This window comes from Sylvia atricapilla, chromosome Z, assembly GCF_009819655.1.
Source record: "Sylvia atricapilla isolate bSylAtr1 chromosome Z, bSylAtr1.pri, whole genome shotgun sequence".
NCBI lineage: Eukaryota > Metazoa > Chordata > Aves > Passeriformes > Sylviidae > Sylvia > Sylvia atricapilla.
In genome coordinates this window covers 907,677-926,914 of record NC_089174.1, presented here as the reverse complement: position 1 = coordinate 926,914, position 19,238 = coordinate 907,677, and the positions used below count along the sequence as shown (strand labels likewise).

Here is a 19,238-nt window from a genome sequence, read left to right as displayed (position 1 = left end):
GTCCCCACCCCGCTGTCCCGGTCCCCCTGTCCCCATCCCCTATCCCCGCTGTCCCCATCCCCTATCCCCGCTGTCCCTGTCCCCACCCCGCTGTCCCCACCCCGCTGTCCCCACCCCGCTGTCCCTGTCCCCACCCCGCTGTCCCTGTCCCGCCGTGCTCAGTGGCTCCCCCCGGCGGCGGCGCGGCGCAGCACGCCGTCCCAGGCTGCTCCGGGGCGGCGCCGCCCCCAGCGCGGCGGGACAAAGCGGGGCCGTGCCGGGCCGGGCGGCGGCGGCGGCGGCATGGAGCGGCCAGCGGCGCGGGGCCGGCGGCGGGGCCCGCAGCCCGAGTAGGAGCCGGGCCGGGCCATGCGGCGGTGAGCGCGGCGGGGCCGGGCGCCGCCGCGATGCTCCGGCGCCGCCTCAGCCGGCTGGTGAGTGCGGGGCCGGGGCGGCGGGCGGGGAAAAGTTGGCTGCGACCGTCTCTTTGCCTTGTCCTGCGGTTGTTCTCCCGGGGAAATCCCGCTCCCCGCGGGGCTCCCGCGGCCCCGGCCCCTCAGCGGCGGCCCGTCCGACCCTGCCGGCCCTCGGGAGCTGCCTTCGCCGCCGGAGCCTCGTTGTTTTTCCCCCGCGGAGCTCGGAGGGGATTTCCCCGGCCCCGCTGCCCGCACGGCGTGGCCGTGCCTGCCCGCCGAGCCCATCCCGGCCCTTCCCGCCGCCACATAAGCCGCCTGGAGATTTCGCCGTGACCTCATTGCTTGGCCTGGGCTCCGCAGTTACTCATTTTTTTTATTTATTTTTTCCCCACAGCAGATGTGAGGGGAAGCCCAGCGGTGTAACATCGTTTCGGGCGCTGCCGTCTATTCAGCAGCGTCGCTGATTGCGCAGTGCGTAGTTAGGAAAGTTGCGGGACTTGGGGCGGTGGGTGTGCGGTGCCAGCGCAGCCCCGGGAGGCTCCGGAGCCGCTTCCCGGGAAACCAGCCGGGACCCGCCGGGATAATGGGCTCTGCCCGCCGGGGACGTGCTCTCATGGTGTTCGTCTGCTTTCCAGCGAGATATTTCCGCCAGATTTTACAGGCTTGTAGGCAGAACGAGGGACTCCAATTCTCCGTTTTAAGTCTGGAGATGGGTAATCCTGCGGGGCTTGGCGGGGAGCGGTTTGATTTTGGGGATGATTTTCCCGTCGGTAGGCTGTGTTTCTGTTGCAGGCGCTGGGTTAGACCTGTGGAGATCACACCTACCGCAACAACCATTGTTTTGCAGCCTCGGGGACGAGATAGATCGGTGGAAACTCAGTGCCCTGAATTGCTGGCTTTGATGCCTTTCGAGCCTAGCTCTGCCCTGGGTGCTTCCTACCCCACCCACCCTCGGCGGGAGTTTGTGTCCCAGTCATGTCGAGAGGCGTTTGTGGTTTGAATTCAGTTAAAAGCGTCTTTGGGTGGCCGCCTCCTGTGAGTGTGACTGGAGCTGCCTTGGCTGGGCTCTGGGTCCGGACCCTCCGCACTCGTGGGGAGCAGTCCCTGCCCTGCCCGGGGGTCCCACACAGTCTGTGTCACCTCTCTGAGTCCCTGGGCATGGGGAGGGGGCGTTCAGGGCTGCTGGGGTGGGGAGAAAACATCCCGAGCACCACCCGGGTATTTTTAAACGCTCTGTGCAGGACCGAGGTGTTGCAGCATCTTTTTGGGAGGGTAGAGGTGCTTTTCTGGCTGGAGGAACAGCTCGGTTCAGGAACCAGGACGGAGTGCCAGGTCATCTGCAGTGTTGGTGTGGGGATTTAGGCACTGCTTCCACCTCCTGGCTTTGCAAGCAGCGTTTCAGCAGCAACGAGCTGTTTGTTATCAAGCTGGTGCAAGTGGTACGGGTCTCCCCATATCAGCCTTGGGCTGATAGAGCAGCTCCTGCCGTGCTGCTGCAGCTCTGCCCTGTCCCCAGCCCTGCAGGGTGCCACAATGGGCTCAGTCCTGTCCCTCCTGCTCTGTGGGACTGTGCCAGTCCCTGTGGCACTGTCCCCGAGGTGCTGTCTTGCCCTCAGTCATGGATGGGTAGTGCTGGGCTTCGAGGGGTGCTCGTGGCAGTGGCATTGCAGAAATTCACTGCAGATGTTAAAGGCTGCAGATTTTCTGACACTTAAGGTCCCATAGGGCTTCTCAGACAAACATTTTAACCTCTCCACTTTGTGGTCTCTGCCTGAGGCTCATAAATACCAACAGATATTAGGAATCCTGTTTTCAGTTGTAACTCACAGCTTAGGCACAGTGAATGTGACTTGCCCTATCAACATGACTGTGCCTCTGTTTTTCCCTCCTGTAAACTCTAATCCTGGATAGAGTGTGAAACGGGGTGGTAAAAAGAGCAAAGAAGGGTTAGAGTGGTGCATGTGGGTCTGCGTAGCTAACTGGGGGTACAGACTGATGCCCTACAGAAACAAATTGGATTCTGAACTTTGATTTGCACCACTGAAATAATCCCTGTCAAAGGAAGAGTGGGGCTGGGATCACTGCGGGGAGGTGGGATTGAATTGCCACGGTTAATCCACTTTTAGGAGATACTGTCGACTTGAAATAAAACTTTAATTCTTTTTTGGAAACAGATTCTAGCACTGGAGTCTTATTTTTAGTCTCCTGCTGCTTGTACGGCTGTTGTAGGGAGGATGTGGGAGTGGAGTGGGGAAGTGTGTGTGTGTCCAGGAGAGGGTTGGGGTCACTCTGCTGTGCTGGGCTCCTCACAAGGCTGGAGTGAGCACTGTCCGGTTCCTGATGTGCTGGGAACTGCTGTGCATCAAAGAAAAGGGCATCACAGTGTGCTTTTTGTCGTATATTACTCTCCCTGTATTCTTTGGGTGCGTGCAGACAGCTGTACCCGGGGGCCACAGCTCTGCACCACAGCTCTGCCAGTGCCCACTCGGACTGGTGTAAGAAATAAGTGAGAAATGCAGGAAGAGAAGTTACTGATGCCCTCATTGTTCTCAGTTTTTCTCCCCTTTTGCTTTTATTTAAGGCTGGTCTGGAAGTGAGCCCGGGGAGCTGTGATCCTGCTCACGGTGCAGGAAGGCTGGGATGGTGGGTGAAGCACCCCAGGGTGCTCTCCCTCCTCTTGGGATGCCTGGGTGCCTCCTGGGTGCTGTCTGAGCCCCTGGGGTGGTGCTGGCCTGTCGTGGTGCTCTGTCCTGGGTCTCCTGCCTCTGCAGTCAGCCCAGTTCTTTGCTCTAGTGCTCTCCTGTTTGTGTTCAGAACCTAGGATAAGTAAGAACACAACAAACATTCTGTAATCGGGAGCAAAATTCCTCTGAGTGTTTGTGCAGTGTGTAACAATAGTTGCGTTTTCCAATTTTTAATTAAATACCTTGGGGCCTGATCCTCTTTGCAGCCCGTGCCCTGGTAAATCCCTGGTGTTTGGTGTGTGCTGGGCTTTGTTGTGTGCTGCTGGTTCTCAACACTGCTTGGTGTGGGGGGAAAAAGGTGGCTCTGAAATGGCTGTGCAGTGGTTGTCCCTGAGCCACGCGTGTGGCTCGGTGCCTGTGTCTTGTCCTAGGCTGCAGTGGTGTTCCCTCTCTGCTCCTCTCCTGGGGTCTGCATCCCTCTGTCCTGTGCTGCCAGCAGTGGGGGTACCCCCAGCTTGGTTATGGGGCCCCGTGGGGCAGGTCCTGCCTGGAGCTCTGCAGGAAGGTACCCCACTGAGACTGTTCGGATTGAACAGAAAATGAGAAATGGCCCAAAGTCGCTTTTTAGGTGGGAAGTGAATTCCCAAGGCTTACTTTCCTGCTTCAGTTACCAGCTGGCACTGGGAAACAGGTGAGAAGGGGCAGGGGTGGATGGGGAGAGCCCCTGGGGTGCACTTTGGGGCTATTCCCTGCCCAGCTCAAGGGGGAATGCCTGTGGAAGGTGTCCAAGGCTGCGGTGGAGGATGCTGGTTTACGCTCCCATCTTTAGGATATGCAGCAAGTGTGTAATAAAATCTATTTTTGGACACAGCATATCTGTGATTTTCTTTCACACTTGGTTTTTTTTTTAATGGAGTGTGAACCAAACATTAGTGTGTGATTGCAGTTCCTATTCTAATAATAAAGATGATTACAAGTAGGAGTTGGAAGCTGTAAGAGTTGTCTTTCCCCCCTCAGTCCAGCCGTGTTAACACCTGGAGAGTGAGGCTCCTTGTCAGATACCTTGTACCTGACTGCCAGCTTCTGCAGGAAGTGTTTTGCTTTCATTGATGTGACAAAAACCTGCAAGCAGCAGAGATTTGGGCTGGGATGTCTCTGACACCTGGTAGCAGTTCTGCTTGGAGAAATCCTACACTTCCAAAGAGCGTGGATTTTAATGAAGCCGCTTGAATTTTTCGCGAAAATTGCTGGAATTTTGTTTTGCAAGACGTGTTGAGCGTGATAGCAGCATTCCATGTGCTCAGGCCAGTTCCCCTGTGGCAGCCACAGGACAGCCCATGCTTGACCACAGAGAAGTCAGGGGAGGCTGAAATAGAGAAGCTGCAACTGCAAAAAGCTCGCGGTTGCAATCCCTTGTTGGTGCTTCTTCCCTGGAAAATGGGGACACAGGAGTTTCTCAAGTTATGTGGGACCTAAGGGTATCTCAGATTCCTGTAACCATTTCCTCTTCAGTGTCTCCTAACTGTAGCTTTATTCCCACAAATAGCTCAACCATTTGGCTAAAAATAAATAAAAATCAAACAAAAAACTTGGCCTGGGATAAACAGCTGTTTGGAAGCGTTCATGTGGCAGTTAAAGTTTGGGGAAGTTATAAATCACTGTAGGGAGGGCTGGAAAGCACCGGTCAAATATTAATGGCAAGTGATGCTTCTAATTAAACCTGTGGCATGCTGAAACTTTTCTGTGGAGAATAACCAGTCCTGGCTGTATTTTCTTCTTCCCTCCGGACCACTATTCTGCCCAGTTGGTATTTTGCTAAGAGTAATGATGATAGTCTGGGCTGTGCAGGAAGGGTTTGGAGCTGAGCTGACTGGAGCTGCAGCTGAAGATATGGCAATTTGCTTTTAATAATAAAATTTGTAAAAGCACACAGGACATCTATTAATAACAAGCCTTTCAGCCTTGCCTTTAATTTCATCCTGTTGCCTTTGGTTTATGCATTTCCTTTTTGATTAAAACTGCTGTTTTCTGGCTGTAGCTGTCTCTAGTGGAGAGATTTATGTTTTTAAGGGTTAGTTAAAAGCAAAGCTGAGGGGAGAGCCTTCACGGTGTCTGTAAGTCAGACGAAACCTTCACACCCAAATTAGTTGTTGCCTATCAGTGGTCATGTTTTTTAGCAATGCAGGTTTGGTCCCTGTGAGCATCTTCCTCCCATGGCACCATGCTTGCTTCTCTTGACCCAGATGTGTATAATTCCTTGCATTGTGGGACTGTGTTCCCTTGGGAGATGTAAACCTACTGTTTCTGTCGAGAAAATGCTTGACTGGCCAAGCGGGGGAACATCTCTGTGGCCAAGATGTGCCTGCCAGAGGAGCTGGCATTGCAGGGAGTCACTGAGCAGGGTGCCTGGGAAGGGGGAATTTTCCAAGCAGCTTGGACATGGGGTGAGCGAGTGTACTGTTAACCCGTTTGCCTTTCCTGGAAAATGTTTGCTCAGGGGATTTTTCGGGGGAGTTTCCTGCATTTACTGTGTGTGGGAGGCAGGTGCTGAGGCTGGAGGGCAGCAGGGGGAGATTTCCCTGCACGGCTGGGGTGGTCACTCTGGTGGCTTTCTGCCCAGATGTGTCCCCTGCTCGTGCCCTGAGCCAGGACAGGCTATCGCGAGGTCATCTTGGAAAATGCCTTACCTCTGCATCTAGACTGAAATCTGCTTCTCGCCGCTCATATTGCAAATATTTCTGTGCTTTCTGAGGTCTGAGAAGGACGGGCTGGTTTTTCCCGAGCAGGTTTTGTTAGTGCTGTACGCAGGGTGTTGTGGACTTCACCTGCCTGTGCTCTCCCCAGCCAGCACACCTGTGTCCAGGCCTGCCTTGGGGCCCCACAGGTGACGCTGTGGCAGCGGCTCTGCCCCTGCCAGCTCCCTCACCTCCTGCAAGTAGACAAGATTATTTTTCCTGCTTGGGTTACCAAGTAGTATTGAGGTTCAGTGGTGGGTTTTTTAATGTTTTGCCTTGTTTGCCTGGGGATTTGCAGCTTTCTCTCACTTGTGGGGGCCATGCAGGCAGGGCTGGTCCCCAGCAGCTGGGGGTTCTGGGCTGTGGCTGTGTTTGGTGGTCACCTGCTGTCACTCAGGAGCCTCTCACTGCTGGGCTGCTGTTAGCAGTGGGCACAGCATGAAGGACACTGAAATGGGCTCTGCCCAGAGCCTGGTGTGTCCTTAGCCAGTCAGAGGGGCATCCTGCCGTATTGGATAGGTAACAAAGACACTGCTGCTCACGTTGGTGATGGTTGTAAGCCGTTTCTGTTATTGCTGTGGAAATAATTTTACGGTAATCCTGTGTGGTTTTGCTCCCCCGAGGCTCCCTGCACCCTTTCCGTAGGCTGGCTCCACAAGCATCCTGCAGCCCCCACTGCTCTGGGTGTAACCATCACGCTGCAGTTTGCTGCACTGCCTTCAGTTATCCAGCACACCGCCAGTGACTCGTTCACTAGGTTTGCCTGGACTGGCCAACATTTGATTTGGGCTCTCAGTATTTTGTCTTTTTGAAGTGCAATAAACTTCACTCCTAGACTTGAGCATGGAGCGCCTCGACCCTCCTGTGGAAGGAGAGTGATGCTGCTGCCTGTGTGCTGCAGGGGATGGCAGAGAGTGGCAAACTGGCTTAAAGCTTCATTTACTAACTTGTAGCCTGGGGACACAGTGAAACTTGTGTTTTAAAAGGTCTCCTGCCCTCACCTGGCTCCTGCTTGGCAGCAGCACGGCTGCTGGGTCAGGAAAAGCTGTTTTGCCCAGAGGCTGCAGTGACTTCTGTGTGTGTATATATATATATATATGCATTAAATATACATGCATGCGATATATGCACATTAAATATGCATAGAAGTAATATATAGAGATGCATTAAGTATATATATTTATTTTTGCTTATGGGCTCTTTCTCAGGTTTGGCCAAAACGCAGGGATCTGCTGGGCAGTGATTGGCACAGGCACCACTCTTGCAAAGTGCTTTTGGATAGTGAGCTGCGGGTGGGACTATGGGGTGGGGAGAGGAGCTGAAGCTCCCTGGTGGGAGAGAAGCTGTCCTAGGTTTTGCTTCTCTTCCCCTCTGTCACTTTTCATGCTCTTCACAGAGATGCTCACTGCCACAGATGCTGATCAGAACCAATACTCTCTAAAATGTTAAGCTCCTTATGCACCCCCTTCTGCACATGATTTGCAGTTTGTCCACTCCTGTGGGCACCTGTTGCATCCTGCTGACTCCAGTGTTTTGTTTTTTTTTCCCCCAAACCTCAGTCTGTGTTGTTCAGGGTGGAATTCAGCTGAAGCCCATTTAGTCTAAAAGCATATCTCCTCTGGCTATCCAGCCTAATTGATAGCGCTTCAGAGACATTTGTCCTGCCCTCCTTAATGAAAGCTTAGTGCATGATCCAGTTGTTTGTAAAGAGCTTTTTGTTTTCCTCCTGCAACAGAAGGAGGGGTAAGCCCCTGTGAGGCTGTTCTAGCTGGGTGTTTTGCTCACAAATCAGGCTTTTCTTTTTTCCCCCCATCTTGAAGAAGATTCCTGTTAAACTCAGTTGTGGCCTTTGCTGAGTAATGCTTTGCTGCAGGCTTTTTGCACCTGTTATCAGCCGAATTTTCAGGATCTATAGGTGAAAGGGCTCCAGCCTTGCTTATGGAGGGCTTGGTGATTTCTTGCTGTGTGTTTTCAAGGAATGTTTTCACCTTTAAAGTGTGCTGTATGCCTTAACAAGGTTCTGTGAGACGACTGAAGTGGGAAACAGAGACTTCGCTCACTTGGTCGATGTAATTTGTTTGCAGTATTGTGGCAAATGCACTGATTTGCATACCAGAGGGCTCCTCTGTTTTTTTGTGCTGTAAAGGGCCTAGAAAAGCTGAGTAAGATGTGCAACAGGCAAGACCAGACGATTTGAAGCGCTTCTTTGGTACTGCCATCCAAGATCTCTTCAGCAGTAATACAAATTAAATACTGCTTGACTGCAGCGACGCTGTGCTCTGTTGCTGGAGACTCAATTGGCTTAAGAGGGAAAAAAAATAAGAAAAAAAAAAAGTCTCACTGCCGGGAAATTAAATGCAGGGTAAAAAAAAAAAAATCATCCACTTTCGTGAGCAGCCCTTCCATCTTTTATTGTGATTTCTGTGTAATTCCTCCCCAGCATTCATACAAAGCCAAGCAGCTGCTGTCTGTAGGGACTCAGACTGCACTCAGGGAGGCTGCAAAGCCAGCCTTGAAATGCAGTATTAATACGGTTTTTTTCTGTTTGCTTTGGGTGGTGCTTTGCATGCCACTTTTGTTCAGTCTCAGTTGTGGAAGGCTTTTTTTTCTTCTTGTTTTTTTTCCTCCTTCCTTACAGCTCACATTTTCTTACATTGTTTGCTCAGGGAGGGAGTGCAGTAAAATTAGCTGTGGTGCCCAGAGGGCTGTTGTCCCCATACCAGCCAAATTAATGTTGTGGAGCACATAATTTCCGTGGGATGGTTTCTCCCAGGACAGTTGAATGGATGGAGGTGGGACTTCCCACCTGAGAAGTACCACTGCAGTAAGTGCAGGCTGGGATGCAGTCAGAGAGAGGAAACCTTGGGTGAAGGAGCTTGTGCTGGTAACTGTGGGAGCAGGAATGCTCTTGTCTTGGTGCCTGGCTAGGGAAAGAGGCCGATGGGGTGGAGATGGCTGAGTCATCTCCAGGGATGCTGGCCCGCTCTCCAGCACAGGTTGGGCTTGCTCTGCAGCTGATGGTGTTGGGGTACACCACAGTGGAACCCCCGAGCTCCGAGCCTGAGGTGCCATGGCCAGTGAAGCTGCCTGTCCCTGTGTCTTTGTGGGTTTCCTGGCTGCTGTGCTGGGCAGTGCTCGCTCAGGCTTTGCTCTGCTGCCTTCCCCAGCCTGGCCGGAACAGGAGCCAAAGGATTTCCTGAAGATAAATAGTTCCAGGCCACATGGTGTGAGGATTTCTCTCCCGAGTGGGTGGATTTCACTGATCCAGCATCCTGGTATGGCTGTGCTTGCCTGCCCCAAGGATGAATCTGTTGGTCATTGTAGTACCCAGAGGTGAAAACATTCCCAGTGTGGTCTGGGTCAAGGGGAGCTGGTTTGGGCTGTGGAGCAAGGGGTGAAATAGGTGGTTTCTACCTCTTTTCTCTTTTATCTCCTGTTACTTTTGTGGAGATTTTTGTAGTACAGCGAGGGGCAGAGCTAGAAAACCACAGCTTTCATGGTTTTGGGGTTGAAAACATTGATCTGAACCCATGTGTGAGGAGTGTGGGGAGGACATCGTGGGGATTGAGGGCACCCTGGGGTGTCCTGCAGGTTGGACCTGCCTTCTCTCCCTCCTGGTGGCTGTTGTTTGGGAGATACGATGGCTTCCCTGGGGTCAAGCTTCGTCTGCAGGATGGGTCTGGGCAGCCCTGGGGGCCAGCCATGGCTTTTGGGGTGCTGTGCTGTGGAATGCCCTGGCAGGGCAGTCTGCAGACTCTGCCCTGGAGTGTGGACAGCCAGGCAGGCTTGCTTCCCAGGGGAAAGGAAAAGCTGCTCTGGGAAATGGGCTTTTCTCCAGTCAGCTGGCAGCCTGGCTCTGAAATGCTGGAAAAACTTAAAAAGGGGCAAAATGTTTGTAGGTGGCAGAGGTCAGAGTAACGTCTGGCTGAGCTGGGATGCATAACATAGCATTTAGGGGTTTTTTGTTTCCATAACTGAGGAGCTCAGGCTTTCAGAGGACCAGAAAACAACGGGAAAACCAACAAAATTATAGCTCTGCTGTGTGATGCAAGCAGTGACAATTGCGAACTGAGAGGTTTTTTCTGTTTTGCTCTTATTTTAATTTTTGCCAGGCCAAATCAGTGCTCTGGAGAGCTTGCTGCCCTGCTAAAATAGCTGCCGATGAACAGACGTGCACAGCTTGAGCTGGGGAGAGGAGGGAGGAAGAGTTTTGAAGACAGGAAGACCTCGTTGTATTTGCTTTGTGACCTCTGCAAAACATTTGGCTCTTACTCAAAGTCCCTTTTCTGTTCTCCAGCCTGAAGTGTTCCTATGAGCTGAATTTTATATGCTGGTGGCATGCTGGTCGAACTTTTCTTTTGGACTGCCAAAAATAAAGATCTGCTGCCTGTGTTTCAGGATGAGCAATGGTTTCATAACCCTGGCTGCCAACAGGGCAGGGAGAAAAATAATTGAGATGCTGAAAACTTCCGAAGGTCGGTGGTTGTATTTGAGCAGGAGCAACAGACTTTGCACAAAGCAGCAGCACTGAAGTAATGCTGCCCCAATTGATCCCGCCTGGGTTTGGCTTTCTGAGCCTGGCTTTGTACAAAGTGCTGCTGAACAGAAGCTGTGATTGCAGCCATTGTGGCATGTTTGCTGGGAAGGTGCACTACTGCCTGGTTTGAGGGTAGACTGCCTCCAAAAGGAAAAACAAAATCCTTGCCAAAAAAGGTCTTTTCAGCTGTCACCCCTGACCATGGCACTCTTCAAGTTCAGGATAGGGTTGGGCCCTCCTTTAAATTTATTACCTAGGGGAAAAATACTCTTGTATTTCCGCTCTCCACCCTTACGAAATCTTTCAAGTAGCCTTTTCCCCTGTTCTCTCCACCCAGCCATGTCTGTCTGCTTTTATCAGTGGCTTTGTTGGCTGGTCAGCTTTTCCAGGAAGTGCAGCCTGGCTGGGCCCTGCTGTTCCCCAGCCCGCTGTCCTTGGTGAAGGTGATCTCCTGTAAGACCATATGGTGAGGCAGCAGGTCCTGGGGACAGAGGGGACGTGGGGATGGGCTCTGGCTGGTACCCTTTGCTCGGCTGCACTTCACTTGCATGAAGGATGGTGTGATGTGGCGCAGTGATGCCGTGCTAGAGCTCACCATGTGCTGCTTTATCATCCTCACGGATGAAGTCTGGGTGTTGAGCCCCGGCACGTGCTGGCAGTGGTGTACAATCCCCCAGGTACTGCCTTTTCCCCACGACTCCTCTTTTGCTCTTGCCTTCCCTTTAGGTCTGGGGGGTTGCCCCCTCTGCCCCTGCCTTGGCTGGAGCCACCTTGACCCAGCGGTCACTGCTTGGTGGTCATGCTTTGTTCCTGGCTGGAATACCAGTGGGAGCTTCAGCCTCGGTGCAGGGGAAGGGATACTGGTTTAAATTTCAACCTTCTCTTTTCCCAAGGTGCCAGCCTGCTTAGGAATGAGCAGCAAAGTCCCATCCAGTGGGAAATGAGATCGGGCAGTGTGTGCCTTCAGCCCTCCCTCTCGGACCTATGAGCTCTCAGCGCTGCAAACACAATGTTGGTTGGTTGTTTTTGCCAAAGTCTGTGCATGTTATTGACCCTGTCCTGCAGGCACAGGGAGAGTGGTGGGGTTGATCCTGATCGATGGAGTTCTCTGTCTAAATCAGGAGATCTGCCTGAATATGTGCTCGTTGTGGGTAAGCACAGCCCAGGCTGCTGATTTATTAAGGGTATTCTCAAGGCATAGCTTGTACCCTCATAGAAGTAACTGAGGACAAGGAGTCATAGGAAAATTGGCAAGAGGAAATCTCAATTAAAAATGTATCAGTTGGGCAATGAGCTTGATGTGCTGAGCAACTTCCCCAGGCTGATGGATGTTTTGGGGAGGTTACAGTAAATTTATGGAGGCTTTTTAAATTGTGGATATGTTTTCCTTTGTTCTTCTGAGGCTAAATGAAGCAGGAGCTAGAACAGGCTGTTTTGGGAGGTGCTGTTATTTTTGCAAGCTTTTTTTGTAAATCAGGCCGCCTTCTCTACTGCTTTTATGATAAATGGAACAATACAGGAGCAATTAGACTTTAAACTATTCATGAGATTGAAGCCAAGTAATGTGATATAATCTTTCTTTCGCATATATTTAATATAAGCTGTGATTTCATTCAAATGTTTGAGCTTTCTACTTGTGCTGTATAATCTCTGGGTTTAGCAGATGACTTTTTTTTTTTTTTTTTTTTTTTTAAATGCCTGTGGTTTTTATTAGATCCGTTTTCTATGAGTTATTTGTGTTTACTTTGTGGCCTAAAGTTATCTTCCGCAAACATGAAAGGAGACTTTTTTTTACTAGTTAGTTCTGGTTTTGGTGCTTTCTGGAACTGTAGTAAATCAAATGGTGGTGGTTTTTTAGTTTTTCTTCTGCTGCTTTTTTTTTTTTTTTTTTTTTTTTTTATTGAAACAGGGCCAGAAGGTAGCACAGACACTTGCTTTCCATATGGGGGATATAATTAAACACTCTGTTTGCAGCTGCCCTAGAAATAGTCCTCTTGAAGTGGCTCCTTGTCAGCAGTGCCTGCAGAGCACAGGTTCACCTCTCCTGTTGGACTCAGTCTAACTCTATTAATTTTTACCCAGGCTTGCTAATTTTTACCCAGGTTTGCAACTTTTATCCAGTTTTATCTGTGTGCTGTTCGTGGTGGTGTGATGGATTCCCAGAAAGTGGGGAGGGATGCTGAGGAGAAGCCTCTCCCCACGGCAGGCAGGAGCAGTTGTGCTGGGGAGGGACATTTCTATGAGAGAAGGGCACAGATGGAGAAGAGGAGAGAGGCACAAAGGGACACTTGCCCAAACTCAGGCAGAGAATCTGGGACTGCTGTGGGCTGCAAATGTAATTCTGCCATCGCAGTGTAATGTTCCAACAGCTTCAAGTCATCAATATGTTGGATTATTAATTGCATCCCTGGGCATTTCTGTTCCCGGCCTGATGCCTACAAATTTTACCCGTTCTTATCTCCTCAAATCAAAATTTATAGTGAAATGCCAAGCCTCAGGTGACCTTCCATGGGCACACTGGTGGGCTTTTAAAGTTTGGGCAATGCAAGTAAATAGCCATTATCCCCTCTAATGCCTTGATTTCGGAACTGCTGCTTCTGGCAGTCCATGGGCTTTATAAAAGGTGCAAGTATGGGACGGTTGGGTTACATCAAAGCATTTGACAGAACACATTAATGTGTGAGCTTCTCCCTGGCACGAGAAGGGTGGTGGTGCTGCAGCAGCCCTTTTCCCTGCCAAGCGTGGGCAAAGCTGGGATGGGCAGCCAGCTGCCAGCTTGAGGGATGCTCCTGGCAGAACAGCCTCACTTGCCTCATCTTTATCTGCTGTGATTCGTGTCTGACTCTGGCTGTTGTCTTCCAGCTGAGCTCCTTGAGGAGAAATCTGGTTTGGGTGCCCTGCTGAAAGATTGACTCACTGATGGGCTTGGTTAGGCACTGGGAGAGTGGAACAGGAGCTCTGAACTGGTGATTGAAATGTTGCAGGAGAGACCTATGTCTTTGGGGCTGGTCTTTTGCAGACAGGATAGTGGCTCTGCTCAAAAATGCCTCCTTCCTCTCAGTTCCTGGTGTCTGCTGTGTCCCCCTGCTGCTGCTATATGTGTGCCAGCTGCTGGCAGCTCTTCTGGGCTGCAGGGACAGGGTACAGCAGATGGGTCTGTGGTCACCTGCTGCCATCCCCACATCCTCCAGGGTGGGTGGGAGAATGCCGTGTGGCTTCCCTGGCACTGTCCCCGCAGTATGGCCAGTCTGACACTGCTAATCCCAGCAGAGCTCTGCTTCTCCCAGTGCTCACACAAACACCACGCCTCTGGCCCAAGGGAGGTGAGAAAGTGCCTATGAGGGGAATGCACTTGTTTATTTTCTTGAGTGATCCTTTTAGCAGGCTTGGCTCTAAACAGGAGAAACTGGCTTTTGGCTACACCAGCTGTCTCCAGAACTGTGGACTGTGTAGAACCCCACCAGGCAATGAGGCAGCTGCTGGAATTGCATCCGAGTAATATTCTTTTTTCTCTTTTTTTTTTTCCCCCATCAGAATTAAAATTTTTCATGAAAGGCAGTCGGAAAAAAGACGTCTAAATCCTCTCCCTGCTAATCTGCATATTTTATAATTTTCCCAAAAGCCTGGCAGTTATTCCCTAAATCTGCCTCTAAGTCTCCGTTGAGAGCCGTTATTAAGATGTAGCAATCTATTAACGACCCGGCGAGGGCCCGGGCTGGGCTCATCAGAGTGAGAGGTTTTAATTGCTGAGCTCAGCCAGCGCCTCCTGCTGCAGGCGTCTGGGGTGCAGAAGAGAGAGATGTGGTGTGAAGCCTTCCAGCCTGTGATGTGGCTGTGGGAAGGTGTGACGCCGTGGGGGAATGGGAAATGAAATGCCGTGAGTGGTGGGAGCCTGTTAGACCGTGGAGGGAGGGCTGGGATGCACCCTGGAGTTAGTGTCACTGTTACCGTGGCGTTATACTCATCTGGGTAGGCGATGCTGCAGATAAATAACCAAAGGGATTGGGGGAATGAAAGCCCTCCTAGGAGCTGGTGCTGATAGCTCAGTGTGGCTTGGTCAGCCAACACACCGCACCTGGTTTTGGGTTCTCCTCTGCTCTGAGGCTTCATAGACACCGTGCTTTCCGTGGATAGTCAGGAAATCCTTGTGTATACTTTCCCCGAAGCGCTTTAAACAGAACTTTGTGGTTTCCATGCCAATGCCCTGTGACTGGCAAACCCTCAGCCTGCTTCTTCCAGTGGCACAGGCAGGGGAAGCTGTCACTTCCTCCCTGTGCTGGAGGGATGCTCTCCAGACACGCCTGGCTCCAGAGCCTGGACAGGGGCACAACAGGGACCAGACGTGGGGACATCTGTCTCAGCTGCCTGGTACCGCTGTGGCGTGGATGCATGGCTCTGCCTCTTGCTCCTGGGGCACAGGTTGGTGACAGGAGCATTATTATGATTATTATTTGAGAAATATTATGGCTGGCACTTCCATGATGCAGCAGTTACATCAGGGAACCTTTTTTGTGTCTAGTTTGGAGGAAGTGCTGTTTGCTGCTGCCGTGGTGGTGGTGTGGCTGGGAGGGTGGTGATGTTCCCCAGCTGGGATTTGTGCCAGCCTTGCCCATGTTTGGGAGCTGGTCGCAGCTGGAGGTGCTGGTGGCCGCTGCTGGCTCTGTTAGGAGGTGCAGGGACGTCGTGGAGGGCATGAGGATCCTCCTGCTCTGAGCATCAGCCGCTGGAGGTGTGAGGATGGCTGCAGTGAGAGCGGTCAGCACACCTCCCCAGGCGTGGTGACATATTTTACACCATAAGCATGGTGTAAAAACACTTCTTTAATTAAAGCTGCTGCAGGCATGGGTGGGAAACAGAGGAAAGGAAGAGCTGCCGCTTCCTTTGGGCAGATCTTGCTCCTGGTGTAACAGGATCCATTCAGTTGTTGCTGCTCCAGGTCCACCGGTTTTAACTGCTTAATTTTTTGGTTTTGACACTTTCCCCAAGCAGCAGGTAGTCCCAGACATTCTGCCTTAGCATGTTTTTCTTCAGAGCACCTTTTTTCTAGCTGGGTTTAGTTTGCAGCTTGACAAGCTGCCTGTGATGAGCTCTTTGGACAAAGGGGTGCTGAGCTGGATCCAGGGCTCTCCAGGAGCATCCCTCTGCAGCAGGCTGAGCCTGTGCTGGGCAGCTGACATGGGACAGGGGTTTGGCATTTTTGACACCTGCTCTGGTGGAGTTTCAGAGCAAGCAAGTTGTAGGGTTGAGGATTAGCATGACTAAGTGGTGTATGAAGAGTATCTGCTGGTGTTTTAGCAGCCCTACTGCTTTCTAATGTTCTCAGACCATAGACTAGAACCATAGAACATAGAACCGTGTGACAAATGTCTTCCCCCTTCATGTTTTAAGATTCAGAACCTGAACTCTAAGGAAATCTTACCCTGGTCTAACACCGCTCTTTTGTCCTCACCCACCTTCCCCCATTTGTTCTTAGCAGAGGTTTTAAGTTCGCTGTGTAATTTTAAGTTCAGAATCACAAAATGCTTCCTGGTGCCAGCCAGATCTCCTCCATTGGCTGTGAGCATCCATGGCAAGGACACTTTGTTATATGAAAAGGGGGACCTGGACGGAATGCAAAGCTGATTTTTTTAAACTATTGCACAGTTCTGTTGTTTTTGAAAAATAAAGTTTTCTGGTCCAATGAGAAACTTGAGTGTACTGGGCTGGCCAGAGCTGGAGGCTGATGGAGATGGAGTTCACTCCAGTGGTAGTGCTGCCTCAGCCACTGAGAGCTTCCAGTGGGCTGCCGGGACCTGCCTGGCCTCAGCTTTGTCACAAGCTGGGAAAGGTTTTAAAAGACGTCACAAGAAGTTGAAGAGTTCTGCTGCTTTTGGTGCATTCGGATACTTTGTTTACTGTGTGTTAAAATCCTCTCCTTTGGATTGGGAGGGTCTGTCTGTGGTTTGCAGGGTGCTGTCAGCTCCTGTGGGTGTCCTGGAAAGGCTGTGGGGAGGCTGGGTCTCTGCTAGAGCCCCATGTTGCTGATCACGGGTGTTTCAGGGCTTTGTGCAAAAAGGCTGCTGTCCTCCTGCAGTGCAGCCCTGCTTCCCTGCTGAGGTTATTCTGCTGCAATTCCCCTCATCCTGCTGCCATCAGTGGGGCTGTCATCCAGCCCCCATGACATGAGTCTGACATTCACTTTGTGACGTCTCATTCTGCTTTAATTTAAACCCCCCAAGCAAGCCCAGCTGGCTTCCCAGCACCCTGTGTGTCATCTTGAGGAGTTTGTGATGTGAAACACTCTGCTTCATCATTCGTGATTCTCGCTGAGATTTTTAAATAGCAGAAGCAGACCCTCTTGGTTTTTTGAGCTATGTACTAAATCTGTGTGTACCAGTGGTGGTGAGATATTTCTCCTGGGCTCGAGGGACAGAAGAGTGACTGTAAAGGGAGGGTGCAGTTGCCACAGTCCTCCATGCAATGAATAAACCCAGAGCTGAAAGATTCTCCAGGTAATGACTAGGAGGAGATGTATAGGTGTTAAATTATATTCCTAATGACTCGAAGTGCTTGATAGAGACATACTGTCCTTCAAGAAGGAAAAATAACCTGGCATAGGCTGCAGACACAGGCAGTAGCTGTCCTGCACAGTGACCTGTCCTGGTGGGATGTAGGGCAGGCTGTGATCCTGGGAGCTGATGGCTGAGCAGAGGTGTGTTTCAGGCTCAGCACGTCCTTGGTTTTGCTAAATGACCTTATGTCTTCTTCTTCATTCCCTGTTTTTTGGCTGGGGCAGAGAGGTGAAATTTTGAGTTCCGGCTGCCTTACTTCCAACGAACAGCACGGTGCACTGAGAAGCCGGGAGCTATTAATACAAACATTTGAGTTATTTTGAGCTAAAAGCTGCTTTTTTTTTTCCCTTTTCCTGTCTGGCCTGCAGTGTGCTGGGGAGGAGAAGCGTGTGGGGACACGCACCGTGGTGGTGGGGCACCGCCCCGTGTCGGACACCGAGGCCTACGTGGCACAGAAGTTCTGTGACAACAGGATCGTCTCCTCCAAGGTGAGCTCCCCTGCTCCTCCAGGGGCATCCTCTGCAGGGCTGGAAGGCAAAACCCACGAGAGACTCCTAGTCAGAAACACAATTTAGTGTAAGGGCGGGGGACAAAAAAGGTAAAAGAACATAAAAGCAATAGTACAGAAGACCCCTGCCGGAGTCAGAACAGTCTGACACTCTGTTAGTCAGGATGGTGGTAGCAGTCCGGATGAAGTGGTCTTCCTGGAGCAGTGATCCCGTAGAAAGGTCTGGTAGTTCTTGTCCTCTGGGAATCCCATGTGTAAGGCCCCCTGTGCTGTCCCAAATCCTAGATCATATCCAGGTGGGAATGCTTGGCTCCTCCCCCTGGGCGGAGCATCTCACAATGGGCTGATACCGTTCTATGAGTCATGGACAAGGTGTTGATGGCCCATTAACAGGAGACAGCCCAGAGGAGTTACCTGTGAGTGATGGACAAGGTGTTGATGGCCCATTAACAGGAGACAGCCCAGAGGAGTTACCTGTGAGTGATGGACAAGGTGTGGATGGCCCATTAACCAGAGACAGCTCCCCAATGGAGTTACCTGTGAGTGATGGACAAGGTGTGGATGGCCCATTAACAGGAGATAGCTCCCCAGTGGAGTTACCTGTGAGTGATGGACAAGGTGTGGATGGCCCATTAACAGGAGACAGCTCCCCAATGGAGTTACCTGTGAGTGATGGACAAGGTGTGGATGGCCCATTAACAGGAGACAGCTCCCCAATGGAGTTACCTGTGAGTGATGGACAAGGTGTGGATGGCCCATTAACAGGAGACAGCTCCCCAATGGAGTTACTTGTGAGTGATGGACAAGGTGTGGATGGCCCATTAACAGGAGACAGCTCCCCAATGGAGTTACCTGTGAGTGATGGACAAGGTGTGGATGGCCCATTAACAGGAGACAGCTCCCCAATGGAGTTACTTGTGAGTGATGGACAAGGTGTGGATGGCCCATTAACAGGAGACAGCTCCCCAATGGAGTTACTTGTGAGTGATGGACAAGGTGTGGATGGCCCATTAACAGGAGATAGCTGCCCAATGGAGTTACCTGTGAGTGATGGACAAGGTGTGGATGGCCCATTAACAGGAGACAGCTCCCCAGAGGGGTTACCTGTGAGTGATGGACAAGGTGTGGATGGCCCATTAACAGGAGATAGCTGCCCAATGGAGTTACCTGTGAGTGATGGACAAGGTGTGGATGGCCCATTAACAGGAAATAGCTCCCCAATGGAGTTACCTGTGAGTGATGGACAAGGTGTGGATGGCCCATTAACAGGAGACAGCTCCCCAATGGAGTTACCTGTGAGTGATGGACAAGGTGTGGATGGCCCATTAACAGGAGACAGCTCCCCAATGGAGTTACCTGTGAGTGATGGACAAGGTGTGGATGGCCCATTAACCAGAGATAGCCCAGAGGAGTTACCTGTGAGTGATGGACAAGGTGTGGATGGCCCATTAACAGGAGACAGCCCAGAGGAGTTACCTGTGAGTGATGGACAAGGTGTGGATGGCCCATTAACAGGAGATAGCTCCCCAATGGAGTTACCTGTGAGTGATGGACAAGGTGTGGATGGCCCATTAACAGGAGATAGCTCCCCAATGGAGTTACCTGTGAGTGATGGACAAGGTGTGGATGGCCCATTAACAGGAGATAGCTCCCCAATGGAGTTACCTGTGAGTGATGGACAAGGTGTGGATGGCCCATTAACCAGAGATAGTCCAGAGCAAAGGGGCCTGGGAAAAAACACTGTCCCACCTGGTTTCAACAGCTCATGAAGATGGTGATAGAATATTACTTTGGGCACATCTTTCATTATAGCCTAGGACATTTTTGC

General features: G+C 51.3%; 1 protein-coding gene across 5 annotated transcripts in view; it reads left to right on the top strand.

Annotated features, from left to right (window-relative positions):
* Window positions 1–316: 316 nt before the first annotated feature.
* Window positions 317–19,238, top strand: part of ATP11C (ATPase phospholipid transporting 11C) — a 57,119-nt gene continuing 38,197 nt past the window's right edge. For 3 of the 5 annotated variants that reach the window (XM_066339158.1, XM_066339157.1, XM_066339159.1), the window contains exons 1-2: window positions 317–413; window positions 17,271–17,390. In XM_066339158.1, the coding sequence (XP_066195255.1) occupies window positions 387–413; window positions 17,271–17,390 (147 nt within the window). In that variant the 5' untranslated portion in view covers window positions 317–386. Of the gene's footprint in view, window positions 414–11,421; window positions 11,503–17,270; window positions 17,391–19,238 lie in introns of those variants that run through there. The other 2 variants (XM_066339156.1, XM_066339160.1) reach the window with 2 other exon arrangements.